A 25,600-nucleotide genomic window follows, 5' to 3' on the forward strand; every position below is an offset into this window, starting at 1 on the left:
CAAATTTCAGCAGAGTTAACATATACATAAACATTTTTTGATCCAAGGATCTTGTTCAAATTAAATAAAAATTACAGATTTACTTGGCAAGATACAATTTATATTAATGTATCTGAGATGGAATAGATTACTTGAAATTCATCATCCTAAAGATAGGAGTAGAAAATTTAATAAAACTAAATGGAATAGTGAGAAGTGCTAAAATCTTTTTTTAAGCAAAGAATAAAATCACAAAAAAATTAAGTTTTATGAAAGGAGACTCATTTAAAACTTAAGCATTAGTCAATTCTCACTATGTTAAATAAATCATAGAAAAGGAACAGATAATCTATCATTTCTGGCTTTCTTACTTGCCAATGAACCCAACTATAGCTAAAATTCTAAGAGGTCAGTGTATGTTTTTCAAAAATTATGAAAATACAGTGCTATATATTCAGTTTTGCTCTATTACATTCCTGCCATTTTTCTCTTCTCTGCCTAGGAGAAAGAGAAGTAAAAAGTTTGCACCATGCCTTTTTTTTTTTTTTTTTTTACCTAAGTTATCCCATTTAGTCTTTACAACTAGCCCTATCAATTTACTGGTATTAACCCTACTTCTCTAACCAGAAATTTAGAAATCATAAAGATTGAATAAGTTATCTGAGGCCACACGGCTATCTATTAGGTGTTCTGATCCCCAAGCCATGGTCCATTTCTATATTATAAGATAGTACTAAACACTGTGGTATCATCTTTCAGAATGTTGTTGCATTTTTTGTTGGTAAAGCTCAAGTTCTGAACAAACATGTACATTAGCAACTTGCATAAGCAAATCAATTTATTATATCTTTTTAAGTTAATCTCTTTCCACTCAATGTAGGTATAGAGATATGCAGAAAATCCATTCATGGGGTACCTGGGTGGTGAAGTTGGTTAACTGTCACACTCTTGGTTTCAACTCAGGGTGGTAAGATCAAGCCCTGTATGGGGCTCTGCTCTCAGGGCGGGGAGTCTGCTTAAGACTCTCCCTCTTCTTCTGCCCCTCCCCACTGCTCATTTGCACTCCCTCTTTCTCAAACAGAAAAAAGTGAAAAGAAAAAGAAGAAAGAAAGAAAGAAAGAAAGAAAGAAAGAAAGAAAGAAAGAAAGAAAGAAAGAAGAAAAAAAAGAAAAGAAAAGAAAACGAAAGAAAAGGAAAGAAAAGAAAGAAAAGAAAAGAAAAGAAAAGAAAAGAAAAGAAAAGAAAAGAAAGAAGAGAAGAAAAGAAAAGAAGAAAAAGAAAAGAAAAGAAAAGAAAGAAAAGAAAAGAAAAGAAAAAGAAAAGAAAGAAAGAAAAAAAGAAAAGAAAAAAAGAAAAGAAAAGAAAGGAAGAAAGAGGGAGGGATCGATCCCTGGGTGGCTCAGTGGTTTAGCGCCTGCCTTTGGCCCAGGGCGCGATCCTGGAGTGGGGCTCCCAGCATGGAGCCTGCTTCTCCTTCTGCCTGTGTCTCTGCCTCTCTCTCTCTCTCTCTCTCTCTGTGTCTATCATGAATAAATAAATTTTAAAAATCTTTAAAAAAAGAGAAAAAAAGAAAGAAAAGAAGAAAAAAGAAAGAAAAGAAAGAAGAAAAGAAAAGAAAAGAAAAGAAAGAAAGAAAAAGAAAGAAAAGAAAGAAAAGAAGAAAAGAAAAGAAAGAAAAAAGAAAATCCATTCATAAGCTATCCAGATTCAACCTTCTACCATCAGGTATATAAATACACACACACACACACACATATATATACATATGTATATGTAGTAATATATATATTACTACATATCCTTGTGTGTATGCACATGTGTGTATGGATATATATGTGTGTGTGTGTATATATATATATATATATACATGTCATTAAAATATTAAAATAGTTGACATTTAATGAATGTTTAACTGCCAAGCATCATTTTAGGTGGCTCACACAGCTACCTCATTTAATCTATATGCAAAAAGATAATGAGAAGTGAATGAGAAGAATATAAAAAGATCACATATAATTTTGATTTAAACTATATACTGTTCCTGAATTAAATACATGATAAAGGAGATAAACATCTATATAGCATACTTATTGTTTGATGCAAATATTGCAATTATGTAACATGGATCTTTATAATCAATTCCATATTCATTTTGAGTACACAATTATAACTTAAATTTATGGTATATGAGGCATACAAAAGAAATCTAAAACTTACCAAATATTATTTTGTGAATAAATAGTTAATAGAAGAATTCACCTTGGAGAAGAGATTTTATCTAAGAAAAATCAAATGTCTGAAATAAGGTATCTACAACCCAATTTTTACATTATTATAAAACTAAAATTCATGAATTACTGTAGTTGTAATATTGGATGAATGACCATTCACTTAGTGTTTAAAATGAAAAAATTAAAATAACTCTTTAGTAAAATTTTGTTTGGAAAGTTAAGCTGTATAATTCTTTTCTGAAAAAATTTCTAGAAATCCCTAATGAGATTTTTTTAAAAGAAACTGTGTAAATTAGTACTACAGGGACAAATAACAGAGAAAATAATGCATAAAAACATGTAACAAATGTGTATAGCACACCAGGCAACAACAATACAGATATTTAAAAAGTAGTCAGAGCCAAACTTACGTCTTTGACATACCAATATTTTGGATACAAAAGACAAATGAAATATAAAAAGAACCTTGAAAATGTAAACCAAAAAATAAGGCAAGTTATTAAGAGCATTCTAATACATTTTCAAAAGTTTATTTCCTTTTTTTCCTATCTAATCAAATCCTTTGTCCTAGACCTTCCAAATTCTTGCATCTTCCTGAAGCTATATCATTCTTCATTACAAAAAAGTCACAATTGGAGATGCACTTTTTCTATTATAAACACCTCTCTTTTAGTCTCTAATACCAAGAAATTTTGAGTTCTTAGAGAATTCAATATTTGGAATTAATCTCTGGGACAAACCAATGAAATTCTGACTTAAAGCAATTGGAGAGTCACCTTCCTGTCTCAGATGTACTACATTTTAGAAGGGTCACTTTCTAAAGTTTCAAATTAATGCTCTCATTTGTACAGCTGACATCTGCAAATATGGTAGACATGGAGATGTTATACAATATTGTCTTAATTTCAGTTTATGTTGTTTTGTGTTGCAAGAGACCATCCCAGCCCTAACTTCCCCAGTCAACTTCTAGCAGTATGTGTGGAGATCAGCACATGTTGGTAGAACCTTACATCTGAAATGTTTTGAGTCTATGGCAATTCAGACTGCACAGCTGTCTACTCAAGAGTCCCATTAAACAGACTTTTAAAATTCCTGGAAGAAGGCATGATTTATTATCAGCAAATGGCCATGCTGGTTTTTTTAGTAACTGAATTTTAAGTGAGAATAAAATTATGTAAGATACACCTTGTTTGGATTTTTTAAAACTCTATTAAACTTAATTTTTAAATGGCTGTGAATATGAAGGTTGGAATAATTAAATGTCAACCAGAGGTGATTAATGAACCCCGGAAAAAGGAGGAAACTGATCCTATTCTAAGCAGCACTTCACTTGATGGACAAACACTAGGAGAATAGAGTCATTACTGTACGGCAAGAAAAAAGAGAGGTTGTCAAGAAATTGTGAGAGAAAATAGAATGAATTTGCAATTCTTTTTTTGAATTTGCAATTTTTAAGTGCATTTAATGCCCAGAAATTTCATTGCCTACCCTACATTTAAAACTGGGACACAATCCAGAAACTGAAGGGAATCAGATATTTGCTAAAATATGTTTGCCCTACACTATCTAACAATTGTACTGGCAACATTACTGTACATATTTCAACATATGTTGATTTTATAGAATAACTTTTGGAATTAGGCTTCTAATATATTACATTTTAATTAGGAAGATATTACCAGCCAAGTAACCAAAAGATTTAATTTTCAAAATGGTAAACCTTGAGTTGCTTGTTGCTCTTCGGTGAAAACTACATGGCATTATAACACCCCTGTCACCATTTATCATTTTAAATAATTTAATAAAAAATACCTAACTCAATATATTTTAAAGGAATACAAAAAATCCCTATGAGATGCTTTCTACTTTTTCATTTGAACCACAAAGAGATTAGAAGCAAAATACAATAAAAAAAAATTCCTCCAAACTATTTCTTCAAATTATCTGAATGACCATGTTCCTTCATTATAAGAGTCATTGCTTATTCTCTTCTCATAAAAACTGATCTGCAGCAGGACAATATACAGTTGACCCTTGAACAACATAGTTTAAACTGTATAGATCCACTTATACATGGGTTTTTTTTTTCAATAAATACAGTACAGGACTACAAATGTGTTTTCTCTTCCTTATGATTTTCTTAACATTTTCTTTTCCCTAGCTTACTGTATTGTGATAATACAGTATACAATACATATGACACACAAAATATGTGTTAATCTACTATTTACATTATTGGTAAGAATTCTGGTCATATGACACACAAAATATGTGTTAATCTACTATTTACATTACTGGTAAGAATTCTGGTCAAAAGTAGGCTATTAGCAGTTAAGTTTTGGGGGAGTCAAAAGTTGTATGCAGATTTTTCACTGCATGGTGGGTCAGCACTCCTAACGCCTGCATTGTTCACAAGTCAACTATATTTTATTTGTATTTTTTCAAAATAATTAGAAACAACTAGTTCTTGATTCAAATGATTTTTCATTTAAGCATCACAGTCCTATTTAGTGAGAGGATTACGAACTTACATCATTGTCTGTTCTCTGTATATAAAATCCTAAAACTAGCCTTAAGACATAAATACTAAATCCTCAAAACCCACTTTTCATTTCACATCTCAATGAATTGCTATCTACCTTTTTGTTGGTAGTCTTCTAGGACTGCCCTTTAGTGGAGGCCCTCCTACCTGGCATAAGATTCCTTCACTTTTTTTTTCTGCCAATGCCTCAAATGGTCCATTTTTCTGCCTTCTTTATTTCCTCAAAGCCATGAGAGGACTATGCCATTTGACATGATCTTAGATCCTTCAATATAATGGAATAACAGGAATTAACAAATGTAAATTCTGAGCTTAGTAAGTGTTAAACACTGAGCCAAGTGTTTATATTTTCTTCCACAATAATCTTTAGAAAACACTACAATCTTAGTTTTGCAAAAAAAAAAAAAAAAAAAAACTGAGACTCAGTGTGGTTTAAATAAGCCAAGATCACATAATTAGTAGAATTTGAAGTCAAGTTCATGCTCTTCTTCCTATATGTACTTTGCTGTTTCTGATTATGCACTAACATTTACATGTGGGAATCCGAGTCCCTCATTTAGGATGCAGAAATATGCCCATGAGAATAAAGCCAATAAATAAAGTATCCAAAAAAGATCCTATTCACTGACTTTTTCGTATGGAAAAGGAATTACATCTGCTAGAATTAGATTCAGCTGCATATGACAAACCCAAAATAACAATGGCTTAAATAAGATAGAAGTTGAAGCCTCTCTCATAGAAAATAAATCAAACAGGGTAATCCAGATTTAGTATGGCAATTCCACAAAGTCATCAAGGACTCAGACTCCTTTTAGCTGACTACTTCCTATTCTCTACTGTATGATTCTCACCCCAAATGGCTGTCAGAGCTCCAGCCATTATAACTGCATTCCAGGAAGCAGGATGAAGGAATGGGGGTAGAGGGATGTGTTATCTCTCTTTTTAAAGGCTATATCTCAAAGCACCACTCAATACTCCAATATCTTCCTACTAGACAGAACTTAGTCACACGCACTCACCTGGCTATAAAGGGGGCTGGGAAATGTGCTCTCTGGCTGGGCAGCAAGGTGCTCAACTAAAAACCAGAGTTCTATTATTACTGAAATGGAAGGTATTAATGAATATTCAGGGGAAACAAGGAGAAAAAAGGTTTCCTTTTTGAATACAGGACACTGGATTAGGTGATGAATTCTACCAATGGGGGTGTCACTGAATTTAAACAATCCACCATGGGATCCCTGGGTGGCGCAGCGGTTTGGCGCCTGCCTTTGGCCCAGGGTGCGATCCTGGAGACCCGGGATCGAGTCCCACATCGGGCTCCCGGTGCATGGAGCCTGCTTCTCCCTCTGCCTGTGTCTCTGCCTCTCTCTCTCTCTCTGTGACTATCATGAATAAATAAATAAAATCTTTAAAAAATAAATAAATAAATAAATAAATAAATAAATAAATAAATAAATAAAAATAAACAATCCACCATGTTCTAAAGTTCTTCTAATGTCCAGAGGTCAAATAACCAAATAGAGAACACAGGTGGACAGGAGAAAATGCAAATGTTGGTAAGTAATCAAATCTGAAAGGTGCTTCAATCATTAATCTAGGCCCAAGTACTTATATGAATTTACAACTATCCTCAAACATGTTTTAGTTACATTGGTATTTAAAAACACTATCAGAAAATTTGTACATCTGTAATTTGAATGTCAGTAGACTTCCTTAGTCCCTGATGCCATGCACAAGGCAGTCTTTTCTCTTTCATGATGAAGCATTTGAGAAAAACACATGCATTAACTTCAAAAGCACTAATACCCCCAAAAAGTTACTTTTTGCAAAAGATTTTTTATTTTTTTCACAGACAACAAATGTCTTTGAAATTGTCTTTAAATATTTTTTCCTTAATATTCCACTCATGGCATTTACCCTACCCTCCTCTCAGAAAACTTCCCAACTTCCCACAATCACTTTATATAATCCAACTGCAGTCAGTGAGACAAAGCCTGCCAAATAATCCTCAAATAAAACTAGATCATGTGTTGTCCCTTAAACATGGTCTTGGGGCTTCTTGTCTCAGCATTCCCAACCATCCATGCATGCACACATACACACATGCAACCCTGCGATTTCTTTAATTGTAAGGTGATGTAATTTCAACTAATTCAATCCATAATCAAGATAGTAAAGTTTTTCCTTAAATTTCATGTATTTCTGAAAAGTTAGTGGACAAATGAATTTCCCTGTCTCCCTATGATCTTAAATACTAGACTAAACATTCCCTGCCTCTGCAAGCTCTCTTTATATGGTTCCATTCTATGCATTTTAGTGTATTCAGTCATTCTTTATATTAGATTTCTAAGGATTGTGGCTCAAAATTTAATGTAGAAATAATGTCATATCAAAATATACATGATATAATAGTATTACTTGTCATATCACATAATATTTGGATACTGGCAATATTATCAGCGCCCCTTTTAACAAAATCAGAGGATCCTATTTAACAGACTGCATTTTTGTGGATTTAGGTCCATCTGATGATCCACCTGGGGACAGCCCCAGTCTCTTTAGAGAGGCATAATGTATAACAGTAGACTTCAGAACCACAGTCTCTAGGTTGAGATCGCCATGTCAACATTTATAAACTGTGTGACATTGAGCAAGTTATTTCCTCTGTGACTCAGTTTCTTTATCTGTTAAAATGGGGATAATATTATTACCTACCTCTTGGAATTGTTCTGAAAATTAAATAAGTTAATACATGAAAAACAATTTGGAATAATACCTAATACATATAACTATTAAACAAGTGTTCTCTATTGCTACTTCTCACTGTCTAACAAAAGTTTATTGTAGTAAATAATACATTAAAGCCATTTTGGGATACAAATCACCCACTAAAAGTAATAGCATACATGCATGTTTTAGAATAAATATTGAATCTGTATTTTAAAGAAATGGATCTGTAAAACGTAAACCACTGAATGGTATGAAAAAAGTTCAACTACTGAAATAACCTCTGAACATTTGTTTATAAAAGGCCTGGCCTCACAAAATACCAGTACCAACTAAATTATTCTCTTAAATAAGTTTATAGCACACTGAACAAAAGGAACTTCAACTACTAAATATTTTAAGTAAAAATAATATTTCGTGAAAAAATCCTAAAATTATGAAATATTTTTTAAAGAAATCATGGGAAAAAAAAGAAATCATGGAAGTGGTAAGCAAACAGGCTTTATTAATTATGTACTTAGATTTGGGTCAACTTGATAAGAGGTAGGCATCATATTCACCTATCCAATCTTAAAATAAACTATTAATCTTGGAACTTTATTAAAATTATTAGGTTTATTTTTATTTTTTTTAAAGATTTTATTTATTTATTCATAGAGATACAGAAAGAGAGAGAGAGGCAGAGACATAGGCAGGGGGAGAAGCAGGCTCCATGCAACCTAGGGAGCCTGACGTGGGACTCGATCCTGAGTCTCCAGGATCACGCCCTGGGCTGCAGGCAGCACTAAATCGCTGCGCCACCAGGGCTGCCCAGGTTTATTTTTAAATATTGTATTTTTTGGGAGATATATAGATGTATGCATGTATATATATATATATACACACACACACACACACACACACACAGTACTGTAATAATTGCTCTTTTTGTATATCAGTACACAGCACTAAAATAAGGATATGAAGTAGATGCCAAGAAAGGAAATATAAGAGATGTCTTCCAGCAACAGAGTCATTAAAAGATAGTTTAAGATTTGATAGTTCTCTTAAAGTTATGGTCCACAACCTTATGCTTGAATATAAGTTAATAGCATTTTGTTTTTAATGTAAATATAAAATCCACTATAAATTCCAAAAGAATTTTCATAGTCCAAAGTTCTGCCCACTATATATTACTACTTGCACACAACTTTGCACAAAAGGACCTAAAATCTAACAAATGCACAACGATAATTTGGAGATTCTTTTTCCAAACTCTCTATATTGCTAAATTTTTCCACACAGGCTTCTACAGCTCTCAAGGTATACTAGGTCCATTTCTGCTTGACAAGCAACCTCTTGACTAAAAAGTAATAAATAAATAAATAAATAAATAAATAAATAAATAAATAAAGTGATAGCAAATGAGAATATAATAAAGAGAAAAAATACTTTTTTAAAAATTGTATTTATTTATTCATGAGACAGAAAGAGAGAGAGAGAGAGAGAGAGGCAGAGATACAGGCAGAGGGAGAAGCAGGCTCCAGGCAGGGAGCCGGACGTGGGACTCGATCCCGGGACTCCAGGATCATGCCCTGGGCTGAAGGTGGCACTAAACCGCTGAGCCACCCAGGCTGCCCCAGAAAAAATATTTTAAAAGCAAGCACACATTGAGAAAATTTCTTATGAGCTCCTAAGCTTTTGAAAGCAAAGAATTCTCTCTCAGAATTACATCAGATTGAAAAAAGCTGCCTGGCTTAAAAAGGAAGAACAGAAGAGAAAATTATCTTATCCTCCTTCAATAATGGGTGGCCCCCAAAAAGAATGAGAAACAAATTACATTATTATTTTTAAAAGCTCGTGGTATGTTATTTAAAACGTGACTAAGGTTATGGTCTACTGATATTTAGCTGTTAGGCATGACTCCAAGGAAAGGCTACTAATTAGTGGAAGAGTAACTCACACCCATGAACATCTGTTATGTGTTCATTAATTTCAACAAATCTCTAGACCAGCTACAAGTCTTAGTATTCAAAAGTACACAACAATCATCAAATCTAAGAACAAGATCAGGAAATAGGATTCTGTCTTACAGAAACCACTGAGAATTTACAAATACAAATTTGTAGTACATTAAAAAAAAAAATCCAGAAGTAATTTATCCTAAATGTGATTTAAAAAGTTTACATTTGAGATTAGATATTAGCATTAGGGAGGCATTCCCTATAAGCTACCCAAAAGCAGCTACCTTGAAACATAATCAAGTGAAATTTATTTGTCAAATTACACAGTTTATTGAAATTAAAACAGTATAGGTGCTAAAGGAAGGTGTTCTGAAAACAAATCAGCATGGCCATAGAATATTTTCAATGGTATATTTAAAAAAAAAGATATAATGTTTCAATGTGTTTCCTGCAGTGGAGACGGTTCAGATTCCAGATGATTGGTCATGGTTTTAGGAAGGAAATTACTTGTAGTAGAAAAAGGACAAGTTTCAGACTACAAGAGCTTGACCAAATCATGACACATCACAGCTATTCCTTCATTTTAAGCTTGATTTCAACAAGCAATATCCTAATTTGTAATTAGGTTGTCATTACTTTGTCAATAGGCAGACCTGGATATAAAGACTGATCCAAGGGGGACAGGCATAAGATCTAATCAAAATCTTTTTAGAGGGATCATATGAATTTTGATATATATGGGTGAGGCCTATTCTGAGACCTCTAGTGAAAGACCATTTAAGTCTAGATTTCCTGGTGGGTATCTTTCCTCCAACATAAATAAAGCCTGCATGATTTAAAAGCCAGAGAAGAAGAAAGCATCCCAGAGGGGTAAGGAATTCCAATTCCAATAAATGCTATTTTTCATGAGATTTATGCTATTTTCTATCAAAAAACTCTTATACAGTGGATATGATTTGTGCTTTTATGTCCATCAGTGATCTGTGTGATCCAAAAGATTCCATTTTCTCACCTATATGTCACAAATGATAATGCTTATAAGCAAACTCCAGGACAGCACAGCTACAGAAATAAATATGTTCATACATATTATTTTTGTGCATTTATAACTCAGAATTAAAAAGGAGAAACACAAATCTATTGGTACAACTGACACCTAAAAACAACAACAACAACAACAACAAGAGTTCAGAAACTACATATATTTATTTGAGAAAACAAACACAAGAGTATTTCACAGGTGAATTAGAGCTAGGTGTTCCTTTGGCAGCATTATAATATCACCAAAGCAAGAAAAAGCAATTCTTACCCTACAGGCTTAAAAATATCAGCAGGGACCAAAAAGTCCATCAGTGGGAGGAATGTCATTCCATCTTCAGTGTTGAATACAATTTATTTTTAATTTTCTTTCTCTAAATTTTCTTCCCAAAGAAGCTAACTATAAAAGGACCAAGGAGCTGGGATCATTTGTTGTTGTCATCTGGCAGGAAAACGAGGGAATCCTTCCAAGGATACCAAGTACCAGTGTGAACTAGCCCCCAAGATGGGAATATCGCAATGAAAACAAAGGCAAGCAGCTTGGCACCAAGGCTGCACAAAGCTTCAAAATTAAAAGGAAGAAAATTTAATTTTATGCAGGAAACAGAAAATTGAAGAGTCAAATGGTAGAGTTCAAGTGCCAAGAGAAAGGTGTTTTTAGCAGCAATACTCTGTGAAGAAAGGGGAAAACCAGGCCAACCAGAAAGGCAGCTGTTGCAACAGAGGATGTCTTAAATGCAAAGACCATTTATAGTCATTTCCCCTGCAGAAGCTTGGCCCTCTCCCCCAAACCTGATTAAGAATAAGAAATCGTTGTTTCATTTGTCCTTTAATACTTCTGACTCAGAACCCTTGTCAAATGAGCTCTTTTGAACACATTTTGACTTTCAGGTTAAATGTTAAATAAATAATGTAATAGTCACTCTCTTCACATAGCAACTTTTCCTAGGCCAACAAAAACACGCCTAATCTTGCCCATAAAAAAAAAAAAATAGATAGCACAGTCTATTCCAAATGCATGCAACAAAGAAGTAACATATTTAGTTGATATCACAACTTTGAAGAGGGAGACATTAAAAGACACAAAAACATATTACTGCAGAAAATTTCAATGTTACTATTACCTGATTTTTGCTACATCTGTCATATGTATGCACCATATATGCATACAAGGTATTTGATTAATGAAAAAAGTATCAATAATGAGTGAAAGGAGAACATGCAGTTCTCCCTAAGACCATTAAGCTCACACTTCCACCACACTTTGGTCATCTGTGAAATAAAGGTATTGGGCTAAAATGTCACCTTGAGCTCCCTTGCAGTATCCACCTTTGATGATTCCAATGTTCCAGTGACCCCAGGTCTATTGTGCCAGCCTTCTAATCCGTCTGCCAGATTTCCTCCATGTCTACAATCATTGCTCAAATGAAGCCAAACCATAAACTGCTACTAATCTAATGAATAGCTTTAAAAATACTCAAACGTGCTACTACAGGGCTTTGGGGAAAGCAATTATTTTAAAGACAAAAATGTGAATTTTTTCAGTCCTCTTATTTAAGGAATTTAAAGTACTTCAACAGAGCTCTGCTGCCGCCACCGCCACGGCTACTGCCACCACCACCTGCACTGCAACTATGCTACCCTATACCACCATCTACTTCCCTGTTCAAAGGCGCTGCAAGGCCATGCACATGCTGCTGGCTGACCAGGGCCAGAGCTGGAAGGAGGAGGTGGTGACCATGGAGACTGGGATGAAGGACTCACTCAAGGCCTTCTGTCTGTATGGGCAGCTCCCCAAGTTCCAGGACAGAAACCTCACCCTGTACCAGTCCAATGCCATCCTAGGACACCTGGGCTACTCCCTTGGGCTCTACGGGAAGGACCAGCAGGAGGCGGCCTTGCTGGATGTAGTGAACGATGTTGTAGAGGATCTCCACTGCAAATACATCCTCCTCATCTACACTAACTACGAAGCAGGAAAGGAGGAGTATGTGAAGGCACTACCAGGTTACCTGAAGCCTTTTGAAATGCTGCTGTCCCAGAATGAGGGGGGCCACGGCTTCATCGTGGTCAACCAGATCTCCTTCGTAGACTACAACCTGCTGGACTTGCTGCTGATTCAACAAGTCCTGGCCCACAGTTGCCTGGACTCCTTCCCCCTGCTCTCAGCCTATGTGGTATGCCTCAGTGCCAGACCCAAGCTCAAGGCATTCCTGGCATCCCCCAGAGCATCAATGGCAACGGGAAGCAGTGAGAGTTTATGGAACCCTGGGTGGGAAGCTGGTGGGCTGCCTGACATCCTTTCTCCTTGACCAGTAAAATTTTCAAGTGAGAAAAAAATAAAGTACTTCAACAAACTCAGGTTGTGTCTGTATGTTAAGTATTAACTGCCCTCCCTCTTTCAGTCAAGGGTGGACTGATTAACCCACTTACCCACCGTAATAAGGAAGAAATGGAATCAGAATATATGCCTGAACAGCAATGTGTCCCTGATCTAAATTAGGGATGCAGTGTTCCTGAACAAAAAAATCCCATTTTAACCCTAAAGAATCTTTCAAATGGTAAAACCGTTACAATAAGGGTCTATGCTTTCACTTACAGGCCACCTTTACTTGAGGTATGGAATATTTACAACAGTACTGTCATCAGCAAAAACATAGCGCTTACTAGGTGCCAGACATTCTTCCAAGTGTTTATGAATATATCGATCCATTTAATCATCTCAACAACTCTACAGGTAGGTGCTATTATTACCCTGTTTCATGATTAGAAAAATGAACTACTGAGGCACATAATTAACTTGCCCCTGGTCACAGTACATAAGCAGCAGAGCTAGCATGCAATGCTGGTAGTTTGGCTTCAGAGCCCATGCTCTCAACCACTCCACCATATGCAAGTCAGGGTAAAGAGCACAAAAATACCCATCTCTTTCCACTGTTCAGTTTCCTTCTGCTACTTTGTTTGGCTGCATTTACTAAAGCACTCAATACAGCTAAATGAACAAAATTTGTGCCTGGAACTAGAGATACTGACTTAAGGAAAAGCAAACGTCCATGTACACACAGGAAAAGAAAATTAAAATACTTAGAATCTCATTTAGAATAACCTCATGAATTTATTTAATGATCTTGGTCCAGTTTTTATACATTTTGTACTTCATATCTCCCTGCCTCCCTCTGTGTAATTCTTCACCTGAAGGAAAAAAAATGCAACAAATATAGACAATAAATTTTTCTTTTTTCATCCCCTAGTGCCAAGAACAGTGAACTTCAGTCCTGCATCAAAGGGAATTATTTTCTGTAGAGTCATCAATTAATTACCATCACCAAAGTAAGTGTAAGCCTAGAATTTCTTTCATATTCAATTCTCATTTATATTGATGGCATCATTTTGAATATGATTTGCGAAATGAGATTCTTTGTTCAGAGTAGCTGAAACAGAATGGACACATACTCCAGTCTTATTAAACCAGTGCATGGCTCAACATAAGCATCATCTGGGAGACTTACTTTTTTTTTTTTTTTTTTTTTTTTTTTTTTTGAGACTTACTTTTAAAAATGATGCTGGGGCCTCACCTGAAGAGCCTAATTCAATTGGTCAGGGATAGGTCTGAGCATTAGTAGCTTTGTAGCTTTAAAAATTTCCCAAGTGACTGGAATGTGCAGCCACACTTGACAGGCACCATTTAAATGCTACTCAGGGCTTGTCAAACTTTAATATGCACATACATCACCTAAGGATCCTACTTAAAATGCAGATTCTAACTCAAAAAAGTTCTGGGATTTGGCCTGAGATTGTAATTCTCCCACGCTCCCAGGCCATGCAGATACTGCTGGCCTATGGACCACACTTTGAGCATCAACCTTCCATTCCTCCATTAGTAACTTACTAGTATGAAAGGTGAAAAGGGGTAGAAGGGATATTACAATTTAAGGTAATTTGTATATTTTACTTCTATGTAAAAAGATAATTATTTTTAAAAAGTAACTTGAACCCACAAGAAATGATTATATAACACAGGGTTCCTGTGAACTAAGTGAACTTATATGCATGAAGCATGAGGGGCTGTTCCTAGCCCAGAATCAGAACTCAATAAGTATTATCTGTTTTATTACTATCTTATTCATAAATGAGCAGCAAATGATGACCACCCATATCAAAAACACTCATCGCTTGGGGCAGCCCCAGTGGCACAGCGGTTTGGCGTCGCCTGCAGCCCAGGGCATGATCCTGGAGACCTGGGATCAAGTCCCACGTCAGGCTCCCTGCATGGAGCCTGCTTCTCCCTCTGCCTGTGTCTCTGCCTCTCTCTCTCTCTCTCTGTCGCTCATGAATAAATAAATCTTTAAAAAAAAAAACCACTCATCGCAGATACATAACTTGTATTCTGGAAAAATATGGCCTCTACTTGTTCAGTCTTCATATTATGTAATTATCTCTTATACTTAAGATTTGGAGAGATAAAACATTTGCTCTAGAGCTGAAATCTGCATTATTGATACCATGGTATCTGGGAGCAGCTTTAAAACACTTCAGTGAAGAAAAAGAAAAGAAAAAAAAGCATAGGGAACCAAATATAGTGAAATTTGGTATGTCAGTGCTTATTAACCTATATACGGCGTGAACTGCTCTTCTTTCACCTTCTATGAATGCTCGCTATCCTTCAAAATAATTTTTAAATGTTCTGTTTTTGGATCTCAGCTTCACCACTGATTAGCTCTGTGATGATGAACAAGTAACTTCTCTGACCCACAGTCTCCTCTTCAGAAGAGGATGCCATATTAATCACCATATTAATTACCTTACAAGGGTAACTACAGGGATTAAAGGAAACAGCATTAAAAATAAATAAATAAATACATACATACATAAATAAATAAATAAATAAATAAATAAATAAATAAATAAAATAAATCAAGCAGGTCACATCATAAAGATAAATTTAATTTTAACCCAATAGACCAATTTAAAGAGGAGTAAAAAGAATGGCAAAGTGTTTCTAAAATGGAAACAAGCAGGGAGAAGAGGGTGTGCCATCACCCTACCATCCTAGTGCTTTTCATTACCTCTTTCTTAACATTCTAGACCAGATTCCATCAGAAATAGCAAGAAGTATGGTGTGCCTGGCTGGCTCAGTTGGAGAAGTGTGCAACTCTTGATCTCATGGATGTGAGTTCAAGACCCACGTTGGGTATAGACATTACTTAAATAAATAAGACTTTAAAAAAAAAAAAGAAGAAGAAGAAGAAGAACAAGGAAGAAAGGGCGAGCAACAAGTAGCATATAGTGAATTCTCCAGAATGCATATCCTGAGAGAAATGCATAAAAAGGTTTCCTTCATGACAACACAAATCAAGTAAGGGTGACCTATAGACAGACACCACTTCTAACTGCTTCACTATTGCCCTGACTACAAGTAACATGGCTTTTCCTCCTACTCACTCCCTTCATTTATGAAAATCTCTGAACAGTAGCTGGGGATAGCAGTGCAGGAGGAAAGTAATGTCTTGAATACATGCCAAATAATCAAAAGCAAAATATCACTTCTGGTGTTATCTCCTCATAGGACAGAAGTTCAAATAAGAGCAGATGGTACCTTTATTACCTGTAATGTAATTACAACATGATTATACAATCATTTAAAAATATCCATTATTGAAGATAATTCCATGATTCCAGAAAGAAATAATTCATAAAACTTCAGAGCTGGAAACTTCGCACAGAAGTATACAATTTCATAAAACACAGTTTAGCATAAAAGTGAAAGGAAAAATTATTAAAAATAGTGTACTAAAAACTTAAGCATATTTCCATTTTTTAAGAATATGTAGAAGCAATGTCATACTGAGTCTCACTTGTGTCCATTCCAATTGACTTGTAATCAAATACTGTAATTCAATGGGACTCAGAGGGACATGCCTCTTCTCCATAAGAAAAAATTCTACAATCTGGAACGTACTACAAATATATTAGCCTCCTTCATTATTCAAGAAAGAGTAAAAATAGGTGAGTTCAGAAGTTGTATTTACTAGGGAAATCCTCAAAAGAAGCACTCTTGGGATGCCTGGCTATCTCAGTGTCTGAACATCTGCCTTTGGCTCAGGTCTTGATCTTGGGGTCTTGGGATCGAGTCCCACATTGGGCTCCCCACAAGAGAGCCTCTCTCCATCTGCCTCTCATGAATAAATAAATAATATCTTTTTTAAAAAGGCACTAAGTTAATCTTCTACTTCACAATTACACTCTTAGGATACAAATGAAAGCCATACTTAAAATGCATATTTATTACATATTGCTCACGCAACTGGAATGCTTAGTCATTGATTATTTTACTTACATAGTCCTTTTTAAATACAGATTTACCTGATACTTTTTCCTATACTAATAGCATTCAAATTATCTATGTGTACAGTAATAAACTCCAGGCATAATCATATCTTAGTACCAGTTTCCTTAAAAGGTAAGGCTTATTTCAGGCAAGGTCTAGGCCAAGGATTAAAATAAACATACATAGCAGAAAAATTTTAATATATATTTTGGTTTTTTTAGGCCATGAAATGCCTTACACCTCAATATGTATAAGTTAATAACACAAGAATTGTCAATAAAATGCCCTAGTTGTACTGGCATCTAAGAATTAAAGTTATCTACTTTTTTTCTTTTATGTGTTAATGAACTCTTTTAAGAAACCACCAAATAAAGGTCATATTTGAAGTCTAAGGTTCACAGAAATGTCACAGGGGGAAATAAAGAAAGGAAAAGGAAATACGAACCCAAACTGATTCCAGCAGGGAAGAAATTTTCCCACATATAGAGGTATTAGCCATGAAGCAAGGGACAGCCACAGGCCTCAGAATGAAATTGAAGCGCCCTGAATTTACAGACTCAGGGAATCAAGGCAGGGTGCTAAATCTTCCATTCCACCTGAGCCTGTAACTGCAACTAATTGAGCTGCAGGACTTCTCAAAATCAGTCAAACCAGGTTCAGTTGGATAAGATGTGTGTTCAGTAATCATGTGAACAAATATATAAATTTACTTAATCAACTGCCTCAGAGAAGTATCAAAATTCTGAATCTGAATCATCACCCTTTCCTTTAAATAATTACAACATCACTTGAAAAGTGTAACTAGGCTAGTCCCAAGCATTTGTCATAGTACAGAAGAGTTATAAGTGGTAAATGAAAAATTCTGATCTCAAAATAATTTGCATTTGCATCTAAAATGTCACAATGAAACCACATAACTCCCTCCTCAAAATGTTTCATGTGACGTCTCCTTGAAGTGGCTTTCACTTTAGCTATGTGTGGCTTCCTTTATTTGCTTTAGTGACAAAAATACGAAAATGAATATAAAGCAGCAAAGTCTCTAAAACAAAGGCCAACAATATACACAATAGCTACTTTTTCATAGTTTTGATTACAGGAAAAACTCAAGGTCCAATAAAAATACTTTCTTTATGTATCTCACAGCATTTCTTCTTATGTTTTATATTAGGTTGTCCTGTAACATCATGATTAAGTCATTAATCCCAAGTAAAGACTAGTTTACAGTCTAGTCCCACTGTTTGTGAGCCCTGGGCTCACATTTCTAAAAAGGAAGCAGAAATGCATGTCCCACAAAAGTGCCAGATTTTTCTCTCACAGAAAAAGCCAATGATAATATACTAAAATGACTGCCAGCAGTAACAATATTTTATATGAAAACAAATCCCTAATAAAGTCTATTTTCTATCAACTCATTGATGCTACCTAATGAATTTGACTTTATGTGCAATTCAACATACTGTTATGGTGGTAAAGGCCCAGAATTTCCAGTCAACACTGTTGGAATCCAAATACTGGCTACACTACTTACCTCCTGTGTGACCTTCAAAAGGTACTGCATCTCTCCTAGCCTTAGAGTGACTAGAAGGATAAAACTATATAATGCATGTACAGGGCATATACATTAATATTATTAACATTTTTAGAATAGAAATCTCAAAAATATATAAAGGTACTTGATTATTTATTTATTTTGAGGAAGATACTATGAAGAAGAAGCAAAGTACCTGACAAGTTAAAGTATTCTTTTCAAAAATAATTGCAATGTAATATATGACAAACCATATGCCAGCAATAAGTATACCAACTCTCTAATTATTATGTCTGGAAAATTCAATCTTCTACTGCCTAAAATGACAAAAACTTAAAATAAATCTCAGGGTAGGCAAAAGCATTGAACATTTAAAAAAAATTATCATTCCAAAGTACGGTCATAGAAAAATACACTAACTAGGTAAGGAAAAGATCAAGGACAAGCAATTGTTCAAGCACTCCCCCTTTTTCTGTACAGAAGCCATAAGCTTTTTATTAACACAAGTGGGACTTTCTCCCATGTTATGTATCCAGAACTTTAAATAAAGATTTGTAAACTTATTCATCTAAATTGGCTTCAAAAATGCATTTGGTTGCCAGTTTTAAGTAGAAGGCCTAGAAAAATCTAGTAAGGACAAAAACTTGGGCAAATAACTAAACAGAAGAAGTAAAAGAATCCAGATGTTTTTTAAATAAAAGATCTAAGAAGGCTAGAACCAGAGGACAAGATAAACAAGATTTAAATCAGACTAAGGTATTCCTTTAAAGGTTGTGTTTAGAATTGTATAAAGCAACTACAAAATCCAGAGTGAAGGAGACTTGGCTTAATAGATTTGTATGAACATGCCTGGGGAGGAAGATGAACAGGTCAGGTATTCCATTCAGTTGAGAGTACTAGGAAAAAAATAATCCAACTTGAACTACATTAATAAAAAGTGTATTAGAGAGGGAGAAAAAGAAGTACTAACATCATTATGCCTTTGTGATGAACAGGTATATCTCTTCCAGTCAATTTGCTAAAGGGGAGGGGAGACTATGATTAATTATGTGCCAGGCATCATGCTAAGCACAGGGGAGATGAAGCTGATAAAGCCTTGTCCTGGATAATTTAACAAAGAGAAAATTTTGTTGTGAATATTTATGATATATTGTATACACAAAGTATAAGAAGTATGGCACACAGCTGTGCCTGAGGATATCAGAAAAGTTTTATACAGAAGAAGGACAGGATAATGAGCAAGAGTGTTCCGTACTGGGGTAAAGCAAATACAAAGCTATGGAAAGTATCATTGGGATTTTTCAGTAGTTCAGTTTAGTTCAATCAACTTTATATAGACCAAACACGCATTCAGAATACACATATAAATAAAAAATGTTCTATCTGCTCTCAAGAACTTGTATTTTAATAAACCGCAGAGACTTAAATGTGACAAATGCTGTATTAAACATATTTTCAAAATTCATGCAATAGGGGTCAAATTCCATAATATATAAAGAGTTCCTACAAACCAGTAAGAAAAAGATCACCAATCAAATATGAATTAGCATAGTCAGATGTTCATTTTCATTTTTTTCAGATGTTCATATTTAAATGATTCCTCTAGTGACAATATGGGAAAATTAAAAGAAGAGACAAGTTTGAAAGTATAAAGATTAACATTGGGAGGCTACTGCAACACTAGATGAAATATTTAGAAGACCTGAACTGAATGACAGGTTTATTTAACTGGATGGATAATGATAACACCAACCAGGCTAGGAAACGCAGAAGAAACACCCCACATTATTTTCACCATACCCATTCACAGCAACTGTTCTGTGTAGAGTTTGAGAGAAAGCTCCAAAGAAAAGACTAGGTTACAAATATAGATGTGTTACTCATCAGCCTATATAAGCAGTAGTCAATCCTATGTGTGTAACAAGATGAAATTGTCTAGAAGAACTTGTAAAAAAAGAAAAGGAACATCAACATTTAGGATTCAGTCGAGAGGAGCTGGCAAACAAGTCAAAGAGGAAATCTATGAAAGCCAATGAAGAAAGCATTTTAAGAGGAAAGACGAGGCCCATTATGTCACATATCACAGAAGCCAACAACTGGACAGTCATTGGTGACCTTTGCCAGTCTCAGAGGCAGAGGATCTCAAGCTGAAGTGGATTTGACAATGGGTAGGAGATGAGGAATACTTTAATGCAGGTTACTTCAAGAAGCAAAAGCTTTGATTTCAAAGGAGCTGTCCAACAATTAAAAAAAAAAAAAACTACAATGTCTAATATGTATTAAGGGCTCTTTTTGAGCAGGCAGTAAGCCAGGCATTTCAACTATAATTCCTCTCACAGTAACAATAACCTTGCAAAGTTAATACTATGATTTCCACTTTTCAGTAAGAAAAATGGGTTCAGGGTGTTTGTTACATGGCTTCCCCATAGACACACAGCTGGCACACAGAGAAAACAGGATTTAAACGCAGGTTTTGTCAAACTGTAAGCTGTTCTTTCCACACTCTGATGCTGCCTCTTCACTGCTGTAAATATCCTGGGACAGGTGGGGTCAGTGGGGGTGATTAACCACTTAATAGGAAGGTTGGTGTTTTTTGTTTTGGGTTTTTTGTTTTTTGTTTTGTTTTGTTTTCTTTGGAAGATAGTTGAACTAGTGTACTTTTAAAGCCTCTTCCACCTTCTACAACCCAGGATACACCTTGCTCACAGGTGAACTATAAAAGCTACAGAATTCCACATATAAAGACTCATCACTCCTTCTGTAGTTCCTTTTATACCATCCTCATTTACAAATAAGCCCATATCCTATCATTGTGCTTATATATAATACATACAGAAAAAATAATAGTTTCCATGTGTTTCTGTCAAAAATGAAAATACAATCTATGAAGACAGTTAATCACTCCCTTCCCCACACTCCACAGCATGTTGCATCTTCTGCTATTAAAATAATTACCACTTACATTCTGATTTGCCACACACACACACACACACACAGGATAGCAACCTTCAGAGACCACCTACTTTATTTTAAGCCCCAACACAAAGAAGAGAGCCAGGCAAGTAATAATACATGAATGGACAGGATAGAAGGATGGATGGGTAGATGAGTGGCCTGATAAGTGAAGGAAATATTATTTTTTCAACAGCCATTTTATACTCAATAATGGATTATTTAATCCATTTTCCAACTGTGATATTACAATTAAATCACATTTGAGGGGAACAGATGGAAAATTGAGTGACACAAGAAGATGGGATATGAATTCTTCAAAAGGACACATGATAGTTTACTCTCAGAAAGTCTCCTGAAATGCAGATTTTTTTTCTTGAATTCAATACTATCCAAAGGCCAAGAAAAATTTAGTCAATTCACCAAAGTATTTTTTAAAGATCAGTTACTTATGAAACTTCTTTCAAAGGTGGCCACACTCATCCTAAATAACTACTCATGGAATTTTGGGCATGACCCCTGGGAGATGTTCGAGGAGAAAAGGTTGCACAGAGCACTCTGAAATCACCCGAGGTGTTTTCTCTATGGGTTTCAAGATCTACCCAATCTACAGATCTGGCTAGTAAAGGTATACTCTCTAACTGCACCTTTCTGTCAAGATGCACAGGATATTCACTTGCACAAAACACAAGCATGCATGAATCCAAATTCTAGTAAACTCTCCTCAAAAATGTTCATTGGAATACAGCAATCACTGCCACAGATTACAATGATGTATCACTTCCACTGTGATTAAAAGGTCCATCAGAAGACCAAGAAGACTGCAGGTTATGCAAGATGCCCACCATGACATCTGCAGCTCCATCCTTTCCTCTCCTGCATGAAGAAACACATCAGAATGTAAGTAAAAGTCATATTTTGAGGTCAAATGTTAATCCACCCCAGTTTATATATAGATATTTTAAAGTAAGTCACTTGCAAACTTCTGTATGTTGTTTTCAGTAGCTGTTAATACCTCACAGCTGAGCGTAACACAGAAATGTGTTGTGACACCATAGTTGGAAGGCACTGGCCCCTTTTAGGCCTCAGTGAAACTTAAACTAGTTATCAAATTACAATAGAAATCACTGGATTAGCCAAACTCAATGGCCTTAGGAGCTGTTTATCAACAACCTTCCAAGACTGGGTGACTGGCAGAGGAGGCAGGTTTGGCTTTAGACGAGTGGGGTGCAGAGCTGCCTCCATGGTATGATTTGAAAAATAAACAAGGGACTTGGCCTGTCCTCAGTTACCATGCTAATATAGTCATGGTGTCATGTTATCATGCTGTACCAATACTACCAATAAAAGCAAGTAAAATGAAAGCAACACCTCCAGAAAGTCACTATTAAAATGCATCTGCTATTCAGGTTTTCTGGAAAGCTCTACATATAGAGCAAGGTAGGTATTTGATGCCTCAGAGCTGCAGTAGCAGGAGTTGATGAATGGGATTGAAGGGAAGTTCAACAGGAAGGGCAGAAGGAGTAAGAGCATCATGACAGTGTCAATCCTCACCCAGCCAAGGGACATCATGGGATAGATACTAGGCTGGGCCCACGAGTAAGAACTTGAGTTTCAAGAAGTTTAAGGGTCAGCATAAGGACACAGAAGACCAAAGCAAAGTGCTTTGGAAACCAAGCTCAAAAGTGCTGGAGGTTCAATAAAAGATTAGCGAAGATGTACTTTTACTCATTTCTCCATTTTCCAAAGACCTCAACAAACCTACATGGTTTTAAAGGAAGGGTACAGGGCCAAGGAAGGAACCAGAAATGCCATGTGGGGAGTGGCTAGAACACTTAAGAACATGAAAGCTGTCTTTAATATCAATAAGCTCTCTTGTGAAAGATAAGGCCTATTTTATGGAACTTTTAATAGTCATAGAAATAATGACTGTGTACCCCGGAGCATTAGACTGATGTCAACCCCAAGTAAACACTTTGGCAAGCAGAAATGGCCAGGTGAGAGCAGGTCTTAGTAAGTAGGGAGCTCCTGCTCACTAGATGTGTTCATGAAACAGTGGGGTTACTGTCCATCACAGAGGCTGCACAGGACATTCCACATTGAGGATGGCCTGAGCTGGATCACTGCTGCACCTTTCAATTCTATGAGTTTTTTTGGTTTCTTTTGCTTTGATTCAGACACAGTGAGTGCAAGAGAGAAAAGGTTTCCTGCTCATCTCACAATCCCTCTCACTAGTACAGAATCAGGGTAATGGCTCCAGACCAGATGAGGAGTTGATTTCCAAGATCTCTTCCAGCTTCAAAATTTCTCAATTTTAGGTTTGTCACACTTACAACCCAAATAAATGAGAATCGTTTATTCTCTCCATTCAAAAGATCCCCCATAATCCATACCAGATCCCCCATAATCCATGCCAGTGTTAAATGTCCATGACTCATTTAAAAAAGTCACCTAATCCCAGATGCTTCCAAGCAGTATATTCTCTTGTTCAGGTGATAGTGGTGCTAGAAAATGTATGAGTGTGATCCACTGGAGAAAGAGACTTTTTAATACCTAAAAACTATAAATTACCACTCAACCTTTTCTTATTCAGACTGAATAACCTTTCAGTTACTGTCACAATTTTAAGTTCTCTAATCACTTGGGAAAGGGGGAGGAAGGTTTTGTTGTTGTTGTTGTTGTTTTTTCCTTTTCCTTTTTTTAAAACACTGTAAGTTTTCTACACCTATTTCTGAAAGTCCATGTGAATGAGACAGAATATTCTAGCAGAATTCTGACCAGAGGTGAAGGCAACAGAGAGATCCCTCCTGACTGCTGAATGCAAATTGGCAGAAGTTGACAAAGATGTGATTTTATGTGGGAAACTAGTTTCCCTAGCCTTCAACTCCTTCAAGGAAAAGTATTTTTGCATTAGGGAGACAGATAAAATCCTAGCCCATAAATGGGAGCTTGGAAGCCCTGGCAACTTGCTTTAGTGGTGAGGCATATAAGTTCGGGCTAGCAGGCCAGTGGTCCTTTGTAAGAACCAAGTTGACAGCAAGTGCCTCACCATACTTCCTCCCAGTTGATGTGGATTCCAGGGCTGAACTTTTATAAAAAGATTCAGCACACAAACGTGCCATCAGGAGAGCTGACTCACAAGCTGGCTGTACTCACATGATGTGCCTGAAAGATTTTTTATTAGTATTATACAGACATCCCTTATCTAGGCCTGCAGTATGTTCTACATCTCTGTTCTGATTCCTAAATGTATTAACTTTTATTCATTCACGTTTGTGTATTTTTCTAAGCAAGCAATTTTTCTAAGCCATTATATTTAATTCTGAAGTCTAATCTGGGCCTCCCAGAGGCTTGTCATAGTGGTTCTCCTTCAACTTGGTATCATCACCAGTCCTCCTGAAGAAAAACAAACAAAAAATCACCTACCTTTGAGAAACTCAACCTATACCCCTTTGACTGACAATGACCCACTGAAAATCAAGCACACCCTGGGTAAGCCACTCCCAACAGTTATGCTTCTGCAGGCTGTCTACTAGGCAAAAAATATATAACCTCAATTAACAAAAGAAAGTATTTCAAAAACTCAGGTGAAAAAACCCTTCTATGTGATTGGCACTTATGAATCAAGAAACTCACCAGAAGTTTGTGAGCTGATTTAGGATTCACAAAGTTTCAAAACAGAAAAGAACCCTATAATTTAAAAGCTCAAATCCCTCTTACTTCTTATCTGTTATTTTGTTCATTTATCAACCACATATCAAAGGTCTATTCTACAGGAGGCATTGTACTAGGGTTAATTATACAAAGATAAATGAAGCCAGGCCCTACTCTTCTGCTCCTTCTGGGAAGGAGGCAGATAGGTAAACAAATCTTCACAGAGCATGCTCTATTCAAGGTGTCTTCCATGAAAATGAAGAGGCTGAGTCCCTTTACTCCAATTGAAGATATCAGGAGATGTTGGTCCCAGAAAAGGTGACATATGAACCAAGGCTTGAATGATGAGAATTAAACGATGACAAGTGTTACCATGACAATAATCAAACCCACACAAAGAAGGTATGCATGTACTTTATTAGCATTAAATATGCACAGCAGACCAACAATGCCAGGTGTGATGAAAAAAATTTTAATTCCTTTGTAAAAAGCAAAATAATATTAATAACAACACAAACTTGGAAGTCCTGACTCAGGTTCCATCATTGTAAGAGAATATATTGTGCTTTTAATTTAATTTGATAAAATGGCACAGCTTACAGGATGTTTAAAAACAAATGTCAACGAATGGCTTAAAGCCCACTTAGGAGAATATAAGGAGTCAGCAGAGTTGGTGCC

At 35.7% G+C, this 25,600-nt stretch overlaps 2 protein-coding genes across 5 annotated transcripts in view; one reads left to right on the forward strand and one right to left on the reverse strand.

The window, feature by feature from the left end:
• PPP3CA (protein phosphatase 3 catalytic subunit alpha) overlaps positions 1–25,600 on the reverse strand; it is a 310,204-nt gene that overhangs the window by 276,074 nt on the left and 8,530 nt on the right. The gene's annotated exons all lie outside the window — the stretch shown is intronic.
• LOC118353087 (glutathione S-transferase P-like) lies at positions 10,820–15,618 on the forward strand. Its single transcript, XM_049105100.1, has one exon. It carries the CDS (start codon positions 12,095–12,097, stop codon positions 12,770–12,772), a length of 678 nt encoding a protein of 225 aa, XP_048961057.1. The 5' UTR covers positions 10,820–12,094; the 3' UTR covers positions 12,773–15,618.

This window comes from Canis lupus, chromosome 32, assembly GCF_003254725.2.
Source record: "Canis lupus dingo isolate Sandy chromosome 32, ASM325472v2, whole genome shotgun sequence".
NCBI lineage: Eukaryota > Metazoa > Chordata > Mammalia > Carnivora > Canidae > Canis > Canis lupus.

Excerpts from the sequence above, each read along its gene's own strand:
- LOC118353087 (XM_049105100.1), top strand. The coding sequence starts at position 12,095 with ATGCTACCCTATACCACCATCTACTTCCCTGTTCAAAGGCGCTGCAAG.